This window comes from Mustela putorius, unplaced genomic scaffold, assembly GCF_011764305.1.
Source record: "Mustela putorius furo isolate JIRA1106 unplaced genomic scaffold, ASM1176430v1.1 tig00003845_pilon_pilon_pilon, whole genome shotgun sequence".
NCBI lineage: Eukaryota > Metazoa > Chordata > Mammalia > Carnivora > Mustelidae > Mustela > Mustela putorius.
In genome coordinates, this window is record NW_025421998.1 from 38,092,198 (window position 1) to 38,113,012 (window position 20,815).

The 20,815-nt window shown below is 42.0% G+C and overlaps 1 protein-coding gene across 13 annotated transcripts in view; it reads left to right on the top strand.

Annotated features, from left to right (window-relative positions):
• The window catches only part of PPP1R9A (protein phosphatase 1 regulatory subunit 9A), a 305,319-nt gene that overhangs the window by 277,612 nt on the left and 6,892 nt on the right, over positions 1-20,815 (top strand). For 5 of the 13 annotated variants that reach the window (XM_045062711.1, XM_045062714.1, XM_045062715.1 and 2 more), the window contains 6 exons: positions 5,136-5,223; positions 5,317-5,400; positions 15,571-15,769; positions 17,806-17,925; positions 18,722-18,745; positions 19,835-20,017. In XM_045062711.1, the coding sequence (XP_044918646.1) occupies positions 5,136-5,223; positions 5,317-5,400; positions 15,571-15,769; positions 17,806-17,925; positions 18,722-18,745; positions 19,835-20,017 (698 nt within the window). The remainder of the gene's footprint in view (positions 1-5,135; positions 5,224-5,316; positions 5,401-15,570; positions 15,770-17,805; positions 17,926-18,721; positions 18,746-19,834; positions 20,018-20,815) is intronic. The other 8 variants (XM_045062713.1, XM_045062717.1, XM_045062718.1 and 5 more) reach the window with 4 other exon arrangements.

The window sequence follows — 20,815 nt, forward strand, 5'->3', positions numbered from 1 at the left end:
TTTTCTGATTTAGTTTGGGAGGTACACCTGACATAATACCCAGCATCCTTCATATGTTCTGTTCTCTCTCCCATGGGTTGGTGGGTTCATAAATCAGAAAGCTACTCAACCGGCATAAAACGGTAGTTAAATTACCTGGATGTGTGTATGGAATATGCTCGTTCAGCTGGACTGACAGATGAATGTCCGGTTGCATGGCAGCACCCCTGCTATTTGGGCACTTTTGTGTCCCTCCAGGACTCTCCCTCCCTACTTCCCAAGATGCAGACCCAAGTATTGCTAAAATGTTATGACATTGCAGGAGATGATACAGTATGGATTAACAGAGTCAGATCTACCTTCTCTGTCCTCCAAATCCAATTTGAGGAATAACATCCTATAAAATTCTTGAGTCCCTGGCGGTGTGAGATTAATCTATTCAGAGCTGGACTCAGCAGAGGTCAGGTATGGTTAACCTTTATTTCCCTCCGTATGTTGGTGTGTTTATTCACATGTGAGGTTCTTAGGACTCATTGGCTCATCTTTAGAGGACCTAGAGTGAACTAGGTCAGCAAGACTTCATGTTTACATTCTTGCCTAACACTTCACTCCACGGAAATTCTGTTCTTCTTCAAACCCAGGTTAAATCTCATCTCCTTTAGTGGACTGTCCGTACACTCTCCCCATTCCCAGGCAGAGTGAATTATTCTCTTCTCTCTGATCCCACAGAAATTTTCACACTGTTGCTTCTCGTTCATCTTTTCATCTTCATATTCTTGGTCCCCAGCAAAGAGTATGGCATGTAATTGGTGCTTCATAATTTTCTTTGGTAACCAATGCAGGAGGTCTCTCCAGATAGCCAATGAAGGTCATCAAACCAAATCTGGCTGCCATGTGTTATTATAAGTAAAGTCTTATTGGAACACAGCCACACTCATTTATCTATAACCTGTCTACACTCATGCCACAATAAGCAGAGCTGCGGAGATATGACCAACTGTATAGCCTCAAATCTCAAATATTTGTTATCTGGCTTTACAGAAAAACTTGCTGGCCCCTGGTCTAGGCATTCATTTCCTTCTACTCATCATTGCTGGGTAAACTCTGAACATGTCTTAGTCCCTGGTTGCCATTTATCTAGATTTTTAAAAAATAATATGCCATTATTTTTGGTTGTTTAAGTTACTACAAGGTAATAATTAATTTACGGCTGTACTTGCCTGCAGTTTCAAGGCTAACAATGTGCTGGTATTACTGAACAACTAATTGAAGTTGGCTGTTTTCAAAATTGTGTTGATACCACATTCACAAATCATCATTTTGTTGTCATATTTGAGGAACCTCAGTGGAAGTGGGATAGAAAGAGCCCCATGGTAGCTGGTAAATGATAAACATCTAACCCCATTTCAGTTAAAGCAAGAGGAAGTGTAAGATTATTTCCAGAGGTTTGTAAGACAAGTTAAGTGACCATAGAAAGCATGACAATATTTTTCTCATGCTTACTCTTTGAGTAACCTAATAATAACGTTTTGGTTTCTAGACTTCCATAGCAGTAGACCTTTGTCCAGACAAGGTTGAGAGGAGTAAATTAAGTACTATAAGCTTTCTACCTATGATTTCTAGAGATTCTAAGTTTATATGTGGCTATTAGCACACTGCCTGACACAAAACATGCCTTCAAAAGTATTCGCTGAATTAATGTCCTGGCAAATAGAACTGGCTTTGCAAAATCTTTACAGGATTTTTTTTTTGTTGTTATTAACATATTGCATTAGGTCTTTATACATTCTAAATAGTAAATTTTTTCATACCTCCAGCTGTGATTGGTAAATTAAGACTTGACAATTCGAGGGACCATCGAAGGACTTGGGGGGAGAAGGATGGCTAAGGAAGCAGAGACAGGCATACATGAGATGGGTTGAAAGGAATAGGGCTGCCCAGCCTGCCTGAGGTGAAGCAGTTGTTTTATGCAGGTTAAATTGTTGCAATTAAAACTGAATAGGAAGGTGAAGTCATTAGCTCTAGAATTTAAGTGCCTTGAATACCTCACCAAATTACTAGGCAAACACAGATGTTTGAACGGAGGAATAAAAAGGGGGAAAAAAAAAAAAAAAGAAAGAAAACCCATGAGGTGTGGGGAAGGTGAATCAGGAGACACGGGGAGGGATGACCTGGAAGGAGGAGCAGTCGACATTGAGGGAGAGAGCGATGCAAGAGCCTGTGTAACGTAAGCTGCCTAGACGCAGGGGAAGGAGGTGAGGAACTCCGAACTTGACGGCAGGGCCTCTGACCTCAGGAAATGTGGCCCTGTCATTAGTAGACACTGGGAAGTCAGAGATAAAGGGCAAAAAACAAATTTTTTAAAGGGATTTTTTGCATTTTTTTAAAGAAAGATTTTATTTATTTATTTGATGGAGAGAGAGAGAGAGCACAAGCAGGAGGGGAAAGGGAGAAGCAGGCCCTGCACTGAGCAGAGCCCAACCGGGACCCTGGGATCGTGACCTGAGCCAAAGGCAGATGCTTAACCGACTGAGCCACCCAGGCGCCCCTTAACTCATGTTTTTAATGAAGAAGGTTGAGAGCTCAAGAGACAGGCTGGGCTAGGGGCAGATTTGGGAGTCCCTAGAGGAGAGGAAGAGGTCAAGAGTCTGGGGCCCAGGAGAGGAAGGATAGTTCAGTACAAGAAAAGGCCATGACACGTAGCCATAGGGAGACCGTTTACTGCTTTGAAACTGAAGGCCGGATCGCCAGAACCTGGAGCTGCAGCGCCCCAACTGGGGGTTCGGACTTCTGATTGCTCTTGAGGGTAGTGTTGGAGAGATTTCAGAAAGCCTAATGGAAATTTTACATAAAGCTAAATAAATAAACAAAAACAAGTCACTCTTTTTTTTTTCTTTTCCTGAAATCATACCAATCCAGTGTCGGTTTTTGTGCAGACTGGACATTCTAATGTGCACTGTGGGTAGATTTGATTGATTTAAAATAGAGAAGTGCATTATTCCTTAATCTTGCCTCTTCAGCCTTTCGAAAGCATTCATTTAAGTGTTCCTTGGAACACACTTTGGCAAATGTGTGAGATAATGATGTGAGGTTGCCTAGCAGCAGGCTCTGTAATGGGCAGAATCAGGCTTTTAGTCCCAAGATGTCCAAATAATTGCAACACTAAGAGGTTACAGAGCATTTCCATGTCCATTGTCTCATCTGGTCCTCTCACCACTCGTTAAAACATCGCCCTGCTACCTCCACTTCAGAAAATAATTAGGCAGTCTACTTTTAAACTTCGCACAGTCCTAGCCATTAGGAGTTGCTTTGGGATTGCTCTGGAGGAATCCAGCACTTTCTTTTCCCCTTCAGCTTCTATGAAGGAAATTGAAATCCTGCCTTTTTTTTTTTTTTTTTTAAATGTCCATTAGCAAAATCAGCTCAGAAGGTGTTTGGGCCATGTCTGTGGATTTTCTTTAAGTGTACGCCTCACATCTGTGGCCATTTAATTCAGACACCCAGCGTAATGATGCAAATATCCGTAATTAATATCTGAGGCTAGAAGTGGATTTTGACGTGGACATATTTCTGACGCTGGTGTTCCATTATGTACATTCCAAGGGATTGATTGTTGTAATCCAAGTATCGTTAACTGAAAGTATGAAGGGCTCATTGCTAAAATTCCTTAGTTTGTAAACCTCCCGTGCTGCTTCTTCAGAGCTTTGAACATAAACTGCTGAATAAGAACAGTGTGCATAATTCATGTAGTGTGTGTATTTAGAAATTTATCCTGAAATACAATTAGGAGCAAAATTAATTAGCAAGGTTAATTAAACACTTCTGTAGTAACACTGTTCTGTCTACATTCCATGCCAGAAAGTTGCTGGAATATTTTTATAATTTTACAAAGATAGAGACAGACACCAACAGACAGTTAGGAAGGAGTAGTTTCACACACAAATATGCACTAAATTTAACACATCCTTTGTTAATCATCTCAGATCACTGCATATGCTGAACAACATCCTTTGCTAAATAGTTCCCAGGTAGAGCTGTAGGAATTATCTCCTGTGTCCAAGGAGGAATAAGTGCCACCTGTGGAATCCAGCTCCTACATTTGACATTGAACTCCATTCTCAAAGCCTTTCCTCTGATTGCTTTTTTGGCGTCATGTGGAGTGTTCCCATCCCCCAGCAGCTGCTGCCCTTGAGAGCCAGCATAACTCAAAGAGGCAAAGATCATTCAGCTCCAAATACCGAGGAAATTTTGGCATCTTCCACATGACAGGAGGCCAGCCAAGTTGTAGTCCAACCCAACCTCTGAGAGAAGCCTTTCAAAGATATAAATGGTTTATAGCTGAGCCCCAGCTTAAGAAATCTCCCCATCCTCTACCTGTCCCAGGGCTGGCCACAGGCCATTAGCTAAGGGAGAGACCAGAAGAGAAAGCTTTGACTCTTGCTTCCTCCCCTAAATCTCCCAGACTCTGAGGGGTCTCTTTCTGTATTGGACTTGGGAGTTAAGTAAGAAGTGGGCTGGGTTTCTGTCAGAAGGCACCAAAACCCAAAGGCAGGACAGGTGTGGAGGACAGAGTCTGGTATTTGAAGCAAAGAGTTGGAGCCAGAGAAGGAACAAAAGGAAAGTCATGTCGGTCCCTGCCTTGAATGTAAAGAATTATTTGATTGTGTTCATTCTTGCTTATTTTGCTCATTCCAGTATATTTTAAGATAAAACTCCTTTTGATGAGTATTGGGCCTCTGTCCAGCAGGACCTTTCCTGGCTTAACTGAATGTTCCTCAGCATAGCTGTGTTTCCTGTAGCTTAAGAAAGGCATATATTGGGACGCCTGGGTAGCTCAATGGGGTAAAGCCTCTGCCTTTGGCTCAGGTCCGACCTGATCAGCTCCCATGATCCCAGGGTCCTGGGATTGAGCCTGGCATCGGGCTCTCTGCTCAGCAGGGAGCCTGCCTCCTCCTCTCTCTGCCTGCCTCTCTGCCTACTTGTGATCTCTGTCTGTCCAATAGATAAATAAAATCTTAAAAAAAAAGGCATATATTATTTTCTTTTACACTTTGGAATTGGGTCAAAGTCCTTAGATTCAGAAATGCACTGACTTTTGACTAATGGCCTCAGAAAGAATAATAAATTGGTCTTTTTCACCTGTGTGTACATCCTAGATGGTGCCAAAGGTCCCAAATCACTAAGGGCATCCAGTTCATTGGTGATGCAAGGAGGAAAAATTAAGCGCAAGTTTGTGGATCTGGGGTAAGCATTTCGTGATGTAAAAATCAAGCAAACAAACAAAAAGCTAAAAGAGGAAATGTGTTTCTCCTTTCTGACTGTGTACTGTCCTTATAGGGCACCTTTGCGAAGGAGTTCCAACAAGGGAAAGAAATGGAAAGAGAAGGAGAAAGAAGCCACTAGGTTCTCTCCGGGTAGCAGGTACGGGTGGGTGATCTCAACTTTCTGGCCCCCTCCTCGGTTAACCAAAATCAGCAGTCTGTGTCTATGAGCTGAAGTGATGCTACCTAGAGGTGAGAGGAAAGAGAAATTGCACAGTCAATGTATATTAGTCCTACCCCAGTTGTAGTCTACACTGGCGTTGGGTATATCCATTGGCTTAATTGCAGAATTATGGTCACGTGAACGATTTCAAAAAATGTGTATCCAAATGCGGCATAAATAGATCTGTGTGATATGTCAGTTAGTCATATTTCAGGGTCTTTGCCTGGCTACCCACGATACTAATGTCCTCTTTTTTGTGAAGTCTGAAAGGGTAATTTTACATCAAAGGACCTTATTGGTTTTTAGGACTGTTCTGTCCACATGTAGAAAGGACCATCATCTCTTGCTGGACTCAGCTGTTGGATCGATTTTTTTCAGGCCCTACCAGCTATTCTCACTGTTCAAGAAAGACTTCCCTATAAAAAAAAAAGGAGCTTTGTACTGCCTGTTGTCAAGTCTTCCCAACTGTGTTCGGAGATTCCGTAATTTTAAGTTTAGATTTGTATCGTGAGGCAGTAAAGCACGGAGCTTGACGGCCTGGGTTTGGATCAGAGCTCTCCCAGTTATTACCTCTCCCATCTTGGTCAAGTTCTTTAACCGGTTTGCTGCCATTTCCTCGTGTGAGTTCAGGATAAGTAACAGGATCTCCCTAGTAACTTCAGTGTGAGGATTAAGTTCATTTTCCTGAAAATTCAGATGGCACCTAGTAGGTAGGAGGTATTTAAAAATAATAATGAAGATACGGTTTGCTGTCATTATTACTTGCAAGTTACAGAGCAGATTTATAGATCCCCCTTTAGTCCCAGCTTGTAGGAAGGTCAGGAGGGCCGAGAATAACACCGTACTTTATGAAGAACCTCACCTTCATAGAATGTAATTGATTTGCCCACGATTACGCTGCAGGTGGTTGACATGACGGGGCTTGTGCCTCCTGTCCGGACATCTTTCCGACACAACCCCTCCCCTCCACTTGTTTATGCCTCGAATGATGCAGAAATCTCTTTACGAAATTTGGGGATCATCTCAACAGCAGTAGACTAAGGAAGAAACAGAATGCTGACAACGAAAGATCGTCAGATCTGTTGGGAACCATGGATCCATTTTATAGGCTGTCCACTGCTGTTTCTTTTTCTCCTTTTTCTGTTATGGTGGTGGTTTAATCCTGTACGACAGAGAAAGGGTAAAAAGCTCTGTTTATATTGAGGGCACCAGTCTTGGGAGAAATAAGTCCATGATCCGACTCAAAAGCTATTTAACTTTGTGTGGTTTTGAAGTGAGAAATAGAAAACAGTCTGCTGTGTGCCTTAAAATTAAGAATAGGAAATGATCGAGGATACTCAGGATAAAATACAAGAAAAAAGTGGAACTGTGTCAGGGAGAGAGAGATGCCCAGATACACAACAGGAGAGGGGCTAGTTCTGTAGTAAACACCGCCTTTATTTCGGTCCCTGCACTTCTGAGGCAGTCACTTCCTCAATCCTTGAGGCTCCGTGGGGAAAGGGATGGGAGCGAAGCATCCAGCGCTGTGGAGAAGGCTTGACTGGATTTCATCATAGTGGCCAGAGGGTATCACCTCCCTCTACAAATTCCAGGTCAAAGGCAAGCAAATCTTGATTCCTTTGGTGAGTGCACACCTTACTCGAGGCCAGCCCCAGGGAGTCACTACCACGAATTCCAGCTTTGGAACCAGCAGCCAGACGGCTCCATATTTTAAAAATCCTAACCCTGGAGTCTTTCTGCTTCACTGGTCACAAGTATTTATACATGTACCAGTGCTACAAAATAGTTGTCAACTGGAATCATAATTTTATAATTGTCTGTAATTACAGTAGAATTTTGACAGGCCTGACAGGAATTCATGTAATTGAAATAATAGAAGAACAAGGGAAAAAGAGGGAGGACTTTTTCTGTTTCACAAAATGATTTTTTGAGCTATCACAGTAGTTGGTTAACACTAATTCAATCTAATGACAGTCTCTGTTCTTCTGTATAGATTGACAATGGACCCAAAACCTTTTAAAACAGAAGTCAGAAAACAGAGTTACTACCCAGTAGTGACACAGGGCCCCCAAAGGTGGGTGCGCGACAAGCACCATCCGTGTCAGGGTCCCGCTTGCAGTTGTGGAGGACTGGGTGTAAACTCCTCACCTCTGTGAGGCTTTCTCAGAGAAGAGAGGGAATGATTTCACGGATTGTGTTAGTAATCTTATCTCTTGGCTTTTCATTATTAGGCTGTAAAAATCAGATGGGGTCATTCAATCAGTTAGAGCCAGAGGCTGCGGGACTTGAGAGGCAAGCGGAGAGGTTTGCCAAATTCAGTCTTGGCTTTTAGTTTTTTCCTTCCTCAAGAGTTAAGAGTTTATTGTATTCCTTGTGGAGACCTAATGACTCAAATGCATGACATGAAACATGAAACAAATAGATGAGGTTCAATAATTACAATAATAAATAAAACCTACAAAAAATATGGCTCGGTTCTAGCCTTTTCAGATATGTGCTCAGTGAACGCTCTGATTTAAACAGGCAGGATAGCAGGTCACAAAAGCAGGAAAGAGTTAGTGAGTTAGTTGTCAGAGCTTGTTGACAACAAAGAGTAAAATAAAATATCCTCATTTTAGAGCAAGTTGCCTCCAATGCCAGTGGAGTACCTACTTTGGAGCTCTGCAGAAGAAGCTCCTGGTTGAGTGGCTGAATGGAAAAATGTGTAAACAGTTATGTGTGTCTCAGAACAAGGCTAGACGGTGGCGTGTGGGAAGAAGACAGGAAGGGAGATGGCACTCCTTTCTGGAGGTGAATATGCATTCCCCTTAAAAGTGTGAACTGTGGGGAAAAAAACACTGTGCCAGAATCCAAGTATTCATCCTGACTTTGCCATAGGTAAGGCTCTGAATTTCTTGGACCTTGGTTTCCCACCAAAAAGTAATTAGATGGATTAACACTACCTGTTCTCTAACTCCCCATCTCTGTCTGTATTATCCAATATGGTAGCCATATGAGATGTAGCATTTCATTGAGCACTAGAAATGTGGCTAGTCTATATTGAGATGTGTTGTAGGAGAAAATGCATGCAGGATTTCAAAGACTTAGTATGGAAAAAAAGAATGTGAAATAGCTTATTAAAAATGTTATAATACTGATTACATGTTGAAATAATAATACCTTGAATATTTTGGGTTAAATAAAATACAAATTAATTTTACCTCTTTTTTATGTGGTTACCAGAAAATTATAATTTACATATACAGTTAATAAGATTTTTATTTATTTGACAGACAGATTGTAAGTAGAGAGTCAGGCAGAGAGAGAGAGAGAGAGAGAGAGAAGCAGGCTCCCTGCTGAGCAGAGAACCCGATGTGGCGCTTGATCCCAGAACCCTGAGATCATGACCTGAGCCGAAGACAGAGGCTTAACCCACTGAGCCACCCGGGCGCCCTGATCCCTATGATTCTATGAAAAACATCCTTTTTTGAGTTCTAACTCATTCTGTTGATCTATAAATTGGTATTTTCATGTTTGTTCTTCTTTTTTTTTTACTTTTTTTATTGAAATATAATTAATACAGACTATTAGTTTCAGGTATACAACATAGTGAGTTAGTAATTTCTATGTGTTACTCAGTGCTCATCACGATACATGTACTCTTGTTTATCTATTCTTTTTTGAACATATCTACTCCTCTGTGTTCCCAATATAATCTATTTATACACAGAGATACAAGAGATATAACAATATAAATTACTGTAAAGGAAAATTGGGTAAGGCAAAAAAAGATAAAACAGAAAGTAACATTGGTACTTAAAATAGAACATCTTCAACAATACTGCCTGTGCGCCAGAAGAGAAAATCACCGCACCTCTGCCTAAACTTGACCCACAGAGGACCAAAGAGGAGCCAAATTTCTTTAAAAGCAAATGATTTTAAAAACAGGAAACAAAAAGCAGTTGTAAATGGCCAGAGGAGAATGGTGAAATGATTTCATCCCGGCAAGTTTCAAAGCGAGAGTTTAAGGCCTGAACCGTGACAGTGAAAACTCAGTGAAGCCCCTACATAGTGGTTAACTTTAACAATATCACTTCTGCAGGTTCGCCCCTCACTTGATGGTTTTTCATGCCCAAATATGGCTTTCCTTAAAAACAGGGTTATTTGGGTTGTAAATTTAAAGTAATTTATTAAAGCCTCCAGTTTTAAAACCTACCTTTTTTTTTGTTTGTTTTAGTTCATCTTACAGATCTTGTTGTTTCATTTTATACATCTAGTAAAATTGTATAAAAAGAAAGGCAGTCACTTTTATTAGGACCCTTGAATAGTCTTAGCTTAGCCTCAGTAGAGCAGACCTGTTCCCCCTGTAGTTGTCGGTCCTGTTCTTAGAGAACTGCGCTTATAAAGTTAACCTACTCAGTTTTCTTTTTAAGTACGTCCAAGTGCTTGAAAGCTGACAAACTCTGACATTCCTAACAACATCAACACTCTTCCACTTGAAAAAAACTCTCGAAAATCTAGTAAATTAAAATGGTGACTATATAAACACCCAGAGCTCTTATCACTTTGGTTATTTTTCATCTTAACCAATTAAACATATTAAAATAGAATCGATAGACAAACTTCTCTCTCAGATTCCTAATAATACAGATTTTCTTAACTCCTAAGCAATATATTTATTATTCCTAAACCTAATGTTTTTGTTTTGAAATATCAAATTTTTATTTGATTTTATTTGAAATATCAAATATTTATTTTATAATCATCTTGCTGTTTCATTTTAAACCTTCCCAGGATGGGGAGGATTCATTAAGGGAAGAGTTTCTCCATCTCAGGGAGGGGGCAAAAAATACCTTTTTCCTTCTACCCTCTTGGGTTTTCCAGCTGGAGTCCTATAAATTAGATTGGCAGATGACAGATTAATAAGGGAAAAGCATACAAATTGATTTTTGATTTGACGTAAGTTTTGTGTGATGCAGGAGCCTTTATCAGGAAGTGAAGACCAAAGAAGTAGTTAAACCTGAGCACTTTAAAGCTAGGTTTGTTGAAGAGTGGAAAGTCTTGGAAAAAATGTTGAGAGGACAAAAGGGTATGAACAAAAGAGTAGTAAACAGTGGAAACTTAGCAAGGCCTGTTTGTTCCTAAAACCACTGTTCCTTCAGATTCCTCTTGTGTCCTTGCATCTACAGAGATAAGGATGTTCCTTTCCTCCAGGTGTAGGAAAGGCACCTCTCTCAGAAGATCTTATGATCTGCTTGGGGGTCAGTGGGGGAGGTCAAAGAACCCTTTGTATACTTGCCATTTCTCAAATTCCTTAAAATGTTTGCTTAAAATATGTGCTAGGCCAAGTTGCCTTATTCTGTGGTAGCATGTCCAGAACCCTGTCAGAAATTAAGGTTAGACACTACAGGGACCATCTCAGATGGGCTGTTGGTTATTAATGGGAGTTTTTAGACCATAACTGAAGGCAGAAGCAAAGTATGTCAGTGGTGGTTGGCCTGCACTGCAGATGGACACCTGCTTGTCCTAGCTGTGATCTGTCAGGGTCTCCAAGTGCCCTTAGAAGGGTCTGGCTTTACAACTACCGTCTCCTTAGTGGATGTGAGAACCTTACAGAATTACTTCATCTGAGGTGAATAAATGGAAGTCTGCAGCCCTCTGATTGCACCTAACTTCCCTTAATTAACCTCCTTAACTACCTGCTTAAATTCTATATTCTGCTTATACATTTTCTGTTCTGGCAGCTCCTGAACTCCTAATTATATCTTGATGACATTCAATTCTGTTCTGAATACCTCACACACCTTGTATTTGAAGTTAAGACAAATAAAAAAAAAATTACTATGGAATGTTTACCTGAGCAACTTAATTTTGGGGTGCTGACCCCAGAACAAACTGGTGTCAGGATGTATGTAATTGGGTTAACCGCTCTGTAGAGTTGTTAATTATAAACCATTTGAATGCCAGGAAACAGTGATTATCTCCACCTCATCTACCCCCCCCCAACAATTTAATATGACAGAGACTTTATTTGAAGCCATTCTTTTTCCCGGTTCCTAACAATAAAACAAACCAGGGTTACATCAGTGACTTGTAATTCCATTTTCACCAAAAACAATAGTGAGACATTAGTGTACAAGTTTTAAAAAAAAAAAAAAAGATGAATTACAGAACACATACCTATTTTGATCCTCTAGAAATTTTCAGATCCATTTCTACCAATCTTGATTTTTAAGGGCATTATTAAAGATCTCTATGGAGATCTTTACCATAACCTGCTCTCAGAGTCAACAAGTGCAATAGAGAGAAGGAGGAAAGGAAGGGAAGGGAGGGAAGCAGTAAGGAGAGAGGGAAGAATTTTACTTTATTCTTTTTTTTTTTTAAGATTTTATTTATTTATTTGACAGACAGAGATCAGAAGTAGGCAGAGAGGCAGGCAGAGAGAGAGAGGAGGAACCAGGCTCCCTGCCGAGTGGAGAGCCCGATGCGGGGCTCAATCCCAGGACCCTGGGATCATGACCTGAGCCGAAGGCAGAAGCTTTAACCCAGTGAGCCACCCAGGCACCCCAAATTTTACATTATTCTTAACAGATTCTTCCATCAAATGGAAGAGACTACGAGTGATCAGTAATGGCATGATTGCTTCCAAGCTCTCTGTGCTCCTTTTGTAGGCCCAAGAGTTCAAGTTGTCCAAAAGGAAATTGGTATTTATTTTAGAAAGCGTGTCTGGTAAGCTGATGGATCTGTAATTATGAAGTAATGGAGAGTTTGCTTCTTTTAATGAATATACGCTAGGTCGAAGCAAATGGAAGCATCCTGACCAATTCAGGATAGTAGGAGACAGTTACTTCAGTTCATAGGGTTTTAGAGTCAAGGTTAAGATACCGCCTCAGCAGGGACACAGCCAGACCTCCTGGAGACCTGGAAAATTCTCTTCTAAGGATTTCAGGACCTAATGGTTTGCAGTTGTGAGGACACTGGTTATTTCCTTAGAAGTGGACTTTCTTTGCTTTCTATGTGATAATTCCTCCAGTCCTTCCATCATCTTGATAGAAAGCTGGAGAAGAAAGCCTCCGAATGTCCCCCAAAGCTGAGCCTCCATGATGTCACTCATCATACTCACACTGTGGCCTCTGGTCCTGTGTTCAGTGCTGGATGCACAAGTCCTCATGGAATTATTAGTCTTGAATATTCTCCTGGCAGGAGGCTCTTACAAAAGAGTTTAATTATATGTGGTCATGAGCTTCTGTTTGAGATGTTCCATGATCAGAATTTGAACCCAAAGTCCTTTTCAAGTTAGGCATAGGATGACAGTAGATGGGCAATAATATTCTTATTTCCCGTCTAATTAAAAAAAAGATAGGGATGGTGGTGATTGTCCCAAAAGTGTTTTACAAAGCTCACTTAGGAGCAGGACAAGAGAGTCATGCTGTCATTAATTATGGCCTGTTTACCAACTTTAAAACAATATCCATATATTTAAGCACTACTATACCTTTTTGAATCGTGGATGGAACTCTTAAAAAAAAAAACTCCCATGCTCCTTTGAGTAACTGATTCAGAAATGTATAACCAAAGGGGGAAATAATCCTAGGTCCATTTTATCTCAAACATGCCCAGTAAGAAGACTGTGGGACTGCAGAAAAAAAATTTTTATGGATCTGCACAGTTAGAGCTTTCTGAATATTTTTACTGGACTGGGGAACCTGAGCTTCTAAGTCAAGCCTTAGAAGCTAAAGTATGAATGGAAAGATAGCGAGAACTGCAGAGATTAACCTCCCATGAGGTGTGTGGTTTCATATTCAAGGAGTGGGCTGGGGCGAGGAGATGAGATCCAGCTTCATGGAGACATTCCCAGACTTGTTAGGCTGGAGACGCTCGTCTTATCTCCCCCTAAGACATGTGTTACTTTCTGAAGGGTAAGAACCGAAGATCCTTCCTTAGTTGAGTTTGTTTACATGAAGGAGATAAGATGTCTCTCCCTTTCCCAGAAGGGAGGTGGGGACAGCACTGCTGTCCCTGTCCTATCTTATCATCCAGATGGGTATTTTTTAAGATTTCCTCACCAACAGTGTAGACCAAGTAGAGGATGACAGCTGCCTTTCATTCTGTTACTCTGGAGAGAAGAAAGTAGGGCATGGGGACCCAGCACAATAATTTTCTGTAAATAGTCACCTCTTCTCCAGGAACCTCATATTTGCATTCAGGAAATTAGAAATAAGTGTAGATACTAAAAACTTCAAGAGTCAACTCAGACATTTGTTAACATACAGATTCCAGGCAAACTCCTCCCTTCCAAAGGTCTCCCAGAGTCTAATTCATTAAGTCTAGGCGCCCAAGAATCTGTATTCGAGCAGCTGCCCCAGGTGATTCCTGTCAGGCTTGTTTGGGAAACACCACACTGGTCTACGACCCAGGAATAGGAACCGCTTCTTCCAGAAGACCAGTCTGTCTCTGCTGCCATGGTTTCTTAAGTTCGGTTATTGTACCCAATCCCTACCCCGTCTTTTAACAGCAAGTAAGTAGACTTCAGGATACAGAGTTTTTTTGGTTTAAACTTTAGGATGAGACTGAAGGTTGACACATCTCTCATTGGGCTTTCTCCATTATCCTTACAGTCCCCTTTATTGTTTTGGTGGTTTTTTTTTTTTTTTTTTTTTTTTTTTTTAAGGAATTCGCCATTATAACCATCAGATATTCTGGAATCTTTAAGTGAGCAATGATGATAGTCACCCAGCTTATGATCTCAGTGTTCTACCAAAACCTCATTGGCATCTTTGTTCTCTTTAGTCACTATTTTTATAATCTCTTTACCTTTGTAAATTAACAAGATGTTTTCACATTTACTGTTCCCTTTGAGTCTCACAATAACTTTGGAAAGAACAGGAACTATTGGGAGCTGCACTGTTTATGTAAATTTGAAATCTATTTTGAAATATTTGAAGTAAAAAGTATTTCAAAGTATTTGGAGTGAGATGTGAGAAGACCAAAGTCCTGTATGCGCATGGATCATGTGCTGTCTAGCTGTGGTGTGGAGGCACTTTTCACTGAAAGGGAATCTCTGTTGTCGTGACATCAACACGCAACAAATAATAGGCACATGTCAAACTCATTTGGACAGATTGAGGGTTGACCTCTTCCCGGATGCACAGAAACTACCACCCATTCCTGCCTCGGCTCTTGATAATTCCTTTTCTCTAACCAGAAGAAAAATACAAACACACAAGTATACACAGACATAAAAATATCTGTTTTCAAACTGTGTTTCTCAAATACCTTTGAATCCTTTAAATGTTAAACAATAACCTTTGGCCTTTATACTTTCACAGTTTCCCGGGTACTTTCACACGTATTACCTCATTTAATTCTTAACAACCACATAGGAGCTACATAAAATATCCACCTTTTACAGAGGAGAAATAGAGGCTGAGAGAAAGCCCAAGGCCCCATACTCAAGAGGTGACAGATCCTGGGCCTCCAAATAGAGTGTTAAGACTTGCGGTCTGGTTTCCTCCTAAGGGGTGTGAGGGCGATCGGCTGTGACATCTGTCATTCTATCGATGCCTGAGTCGATTCGGCTAATGTGGCTGGCTAGCACTCCAATTGTGATGAAAAACCAATAAGGCGTGTGTTCTGCTTAAACTTTCATAAGCCCTAAAATTTCCAAATTATTTAAATACATCTTCTAAAATCCTAGACTCTTGGAAGCATGAGTTCAGAGAAGGCAAGGAAAGAATGCTGGCCGAGAGCTAATGTCACTGGCGGTGAGGCACTGCTCGGTCACCCAAATAAGGGGAATGACGTGATGGTTAACCTAATAGCAGTTCCAGAAAGACGGTGCCCTGTGACTTCAGTTCAGCCACATCCACTTAATAGAAACAATAAGAATTCACTGTGGCAATAGCAATATGAAAATGTTGACCATTGTTCTAGAATCCATCGATACAAAAAAGATAGCTACTAAGATTAATGTCCTCGTCAAAATTGCAAAATTGTTCCTCTCCCATGTAGAACAATTTGTCAAACTGCTACTGTGAACTTTATTCGTACTCCCTTCAGGATTCCCTTCAACGAGTGTCACACCTGTCCTTCCTTTGTCTGACATACGCATTTTTTCCCATAACACAGGATCTTCAGAAGCAGGCTGGAACACTGGAAACCCAAGCCATCCCCCGCGCCTCAGGCCTCCACCCGCTCGCCGTGCATCCCTTTCTCGTGGTTTAATGAGAGCCGAAAAGGATCCTATTCCTTCAGGGACCTGCCTTCACCTACACGTCCCCTTCAGCCTTCTCCTGAAACTCTAATTTCAGATAAAAAGGGGTCCAAGGTAGAAAACACATGGATTTAAAAAGCAAACAAGAAAACCCCAAATCCTTCCTCCTCTCCAGTCTTTGGAAAGGATTCTCAACTTGTGTGTTTGCTCTGGACCTGAGAAACCAATGTGATAACCCTCCAGTAAACCATGCATGGTATTTCTTGTGTGGGGGAAAAGGAAAGCCTTGTTTAACCATCACCTTCCTTAATGCTGTTCCATTCTAGATTGTATGTTAATCTTTGATTTGCCTGTCTTTTCACATATTGCTATTAAATCTCAGTTTGACAGTTAAGCCATGCTGGGAAAGATGCATTTGAATCATGGAACAGTATGATAGATCTGTTTACCAAGCGTTCCACTTTAAATTACATTACAAGACTATTTTTACTGTGCTCTTCAAGATTTACTGGAAAACAAATAAATTTGGGACTGAATATGTGTTCAATATATCTAAGTGAAACTCTTTAAAACAAACCAGTGCTGACATAGCACCCTTACTTATCTCTTCTTTTTAAATCAAACTTCTACCTTGAAAAACTTATAATCTCATCACTAAAGTTCTCTAACTTGAGCAGAAATAGAAAATATAATTGCACGGGTGTTGTTTGTTTTTAAACACATGATGGTTATTTCCAGCATGACGCTGCAAACCTTATCTAACATTTTATTGGAACACATACAGTGGCTAACTTTCACATGTTGTTTGGTCTCCTTTTATCTGTGTTCGCTTTTCTTTCTTAAGCAGAAATGTGTGATTAATGTGACTTGAATTTAACTCTTTTCTTGAGGTCAGCAGCTCACAAGGTCTTGACAGGGCTGTGGGTTGTGTGTCTGTTGACATATCAAATAGTAATGTGTTGTGTTCAATGCTCTCCTGCTTACATGTTCTCCTAGCCTAGCTCCGTGAGCTCGGATTTAGTCTCCATGTCGGAAGTTTGAGCAAAACTTGGGGTTTTTTTGGAACTGAATTCTGCAGCCTCTGGCACAGTAGTTATTTTTGACAACTGACAGAACCCAGTAGCCAGGGAGCCTAATGGAAAACTAACAGGCCAGTTCCTAAGGAAGCAGAATATGGAACAAGATGGTGTTGGCCAAGGGCTTAGAGTTCCTCGGAAGCCAGTCATTCTAGAATTACTAGCAAAAGAAGTTTTGGCACTACTAGACCACTTGGATCTTGAAACATTTTTGGTATTGGAGCTGAGAAATCTAAACGTAGTTTGAATAATTCCACCATTAGCTTGTTCTGGAGGGACTCCAGATTGGTTTAAAAAATATTTTCACAAGTGCAGCCATGTGGTCATTCTGAATTTACTTGACTTGAGTAGCCACTGAACATTTTGATGAAGTTCTGGGGAAGTTGTTTTTTTCTTTTCTTTTCTTTTCTTTTTTTTACACCCCACCCCCCCCAACTCCACCGGCCCCAGGTGATTATTGGGAGAGTGTATCTGTTCTGCAGCCTCTTTGGAGCTCTGCAGGTGCCGTGGGAGAGTCGTATTTTAGCATGTAACTACGAGTATATTGTCAGACTCTGACCTCCCCAGAACTCATCATCTTGAAGGTTATATCCAGGGGACAATTTGCCTTTTCTCAGTATTTATCATGGCAAGCGATCCTTCCCAGGGGGTGCTCGAGCTACCTTTCTAATATGGATGGCCATCTGTTCCTAATAACTCAGGCTCTCCACACCATCTTGTATTTTTACTTGTACTGTTACTCATCGCGAGTAGGGTCAAAGAAGATAGGCTTATTAATGTTACTCCTCTGAGCAGTTGCAGAGGATAATGAAGCCTGTATCCTTGAAGAGGGATTGAAGAATGATTGCTCCAAAAACACCTATCCTTTCATCTGATGGAGAAAGCGCCCAGAATTCCCCATCAGTTGCAAAAGGCACGGTACCTTCCACCACCGCCGCTTGAAGGTCATCACCAAACCAAATGTGAATTTCTCCGAAGATGACTTAAAGAGAACCTTTGTAGGACTTGCAGATGCACCTACCACTGGTTCTCTCACTGTGCCCACTTAACCCTGAGCTTCATTTACTTTCACAGAATTTTACCTTCAACGATGACTTCAGTCCCAGCAGTACCAGTTCAGCAGACCTCAGTGGCCTGGGAGCGGAACCCAAAACAGCGGGGCTCTCTCAGTCCTTAGCGCTGTCGTCAGATGAGGTACGCTCGGGGCGCTCACGCAGACCCACCTTCTCAGATCGTCCATTGTACCCGTCACCAATCCCCGAGAAAACGTAGATTTTGCGTGTGAATCATGGGGACCATGTTTTCTTGTTTGATGTGAAATCTTCACGATTTCTCTCTCAATATGAAGGCAAAGTATTATTTCTGAGTCCATTGAAAGCTCTCCAGGGACCTCCTCTGCATTACTCTGACTTTACTGAGAGGACTTTGAGCAAGGGGGTGGGTGTGGGAGGGTTGGCACAGAGAGCAAGAATAGGGAGTGGCTCAGACTGTCCGTTCCCTCTTTCCCTCACCCCCCAACCATCACCCTTACCCCCTACCCCTACCCCCACTATCACCCCCACCCCAAGTTGAGCATCGCCCCTGATTGACAACCACTGCAGTGGAGAGGGGAGAAAAACTGATTTGGAAGCCAGGGTCAAGTTAGCATTGCCAAGAATTCCCAGAAGATCAGTGTGTTTCCAGAGAAACAGGAAATTACATGACTGATGGACTTAGTGTTTCAAGAGATGAGGAGAGGACAGAAATGCCACTATGGAGGGTGGGGGCGGGAGGAGGAGAGGCCGTGTAAATAAAAAGATACCATTGCTCCACATATTTGCTCAAAGTTACTTCTTTCTAACATGATTTTTGTTTTATAAAACTTTTCGTCTCCTAAATTTTTCTGCCCGTCCTCTTGAGATTTTAATTTTAAATCTTTGTACTGTGTATGTTGTGTCTCCTAGTTCTGTAACACTTTTCTTTTTGATTCCTTTGTTGCTCCCTCACTCAGAGCCTGGATATGATAGATGACGAGGTGAGCTATCAGTGGGCTGCGTGTGGTGGCTTCTGTGGTATTGTTTGAACCTCCTCTTCTCTCTCCGCAAAATGATTTGAAACCTAAACAGTACAAGACCACTTGTGTCTGTCCCGGAGGGTTTCCGTGCGTGAAATCATTTTGCTCTCTGCCCTCGTCTGTCCCTAAGTTGGAGCGATGTTTCTGAGGCAAGAGGATCACCAGGTTCTACCCTCGGAGCCCCTCGGTCGATCCCCCCATCACCACTACCTTGACACGGTCCATTCTGTTCCACCCCCTCTGCCTTCATCTCGGCTTCCCCATCCCCTCGTCAGTGTTCCCCGAGGTGACTCCTGTCTCTCCTCCCAAACCTGTCATCGCCTTCATCGCCTCTCAGCTTAGAGGTTCTAGGAACCAAGCTGCCCTCTGTGCTGTCCAAAGTGGTGCTGTGCCCTGGGCGGAGCCAGAGATTTGGAATGAACCACAGACCGTTGAGCTCTCCCGGTCCCCTGCTCCGTGCTCCGGGCTAAGCCGCACGTGACTCGTTTATTAAAAGTCATTATGGACATTACCTGCCCCGCCTTCCTCACGGGTTTGCTTGCTGCTCGAATGAAACCCTGGCTGTGAAATTTCCCCTCACAATGCTTGAGGACTTAAGCCTTTCCTCTTTGGAGGGGAAGCTACCTCACGATTTCTACATGTATTTTTATAGACCTCTAACGTCTTCTCTGAGGCTGCACGCAGAGTGGTGCATTGCATATAGAGATGAATCAAATACTTGCTTTCCGCATCTCATACTCTTTCCAAAGTGTTCTAATGTAAAGGCTTGCAACATTGGAGTGTATTTTCCAGTAGTAAACATCCTACGTTAATAATGCTGCTTTATCTGGGGGAATTTTTCAAATTTCCAAATACCTAAAAAAATATATAGGTAATAACTATGCATGTGTGATACACACACAACTATAACCATTAACTTATTATTCATTTGATGGCGTAAAGATAAATGTGGCTCTAGTAGGCAAGAAATTCCTTTTGATAGCATAATAGGCCGTGGCGAGCCGTAGCTTTTTGGTCCTTTAACAACCCTGCATAACATTCCTACCTCAGATCCTTGATGATGGACAGTCTCCCAAACACAGTCAGTGTCAGAGTCGGGCGGTCCATGAATGGAGCGTGCAGCAGGTTTCCCACTGGCTAATGAGCCTAAACCTGGAGCAGTATGTATCTGAATTCAGTGCCCAAAACATCACTGGCGAGCAACTCCTGCAGTTGGATGGAAATAAACTGAAGGTAAAGAATTCTGTCTCTGTGTGAGGTTACCAGGTGTCAGTTGTGTCGCTCATGGTACCTGAAGTGTTTCCATGAGACAAGAGTGTTCTGCCTGTCTGAGAGGGAATTCTCATCAATGGTCGGCAGAAAGGACATTGCATTGTTTCTGAGCAGTAAACAAAGTTTCGGAAAGTCGTCAGAGATTCCGAATCAAACAGGATGCTGCCGAGTAGGAGAGCTAGGGGCTCACTCCATTGCTTCTACCCAGACATGTGGTCCACGAATGAAGTCTGTTGACTTCCTGTGTGGTAGGAGTTGTAATAATGGCCAACGTGGACTCTCCTAGATCCATGAATCTTTCCTTCTTTATTCATTTCTTCTCCACCCCTGCTCCTCCCTGCACACCTCTCCAAAAGTGGGACGATAGTCTCCTCAGAACTTTCTTCCCCGAGTACGTGCAGGCCATGTCTCCCCTGCTCCATCCCACTCTCATTTCACCTGTCCAGTCCATCCCTTTTAGAGACTGTGGGGGGCGGGTGTGGACCCACCCCTGTGGAAAAAGGGCAAAAAGAGCTTACATTGGGCTCACCATCCCCAACCTCAGCCCCCTGTTGGGCTGAAGGGCAGATGAGTATCTCCTGACAGTCTTGAAAAGGTTAGAGATCAATCAATAGTCGGTGATTATGAAGGCCCCATTGACAAGGCTGTCCCTGTTGGGGAGATGGATGCATCCCGCTGTTGATTCTGAAGGTCAGGAAACATTTAGAGTATGCAACCAACTCCCCTTATTCTGAGTTCCAAGCTCACTAAGCAACATCC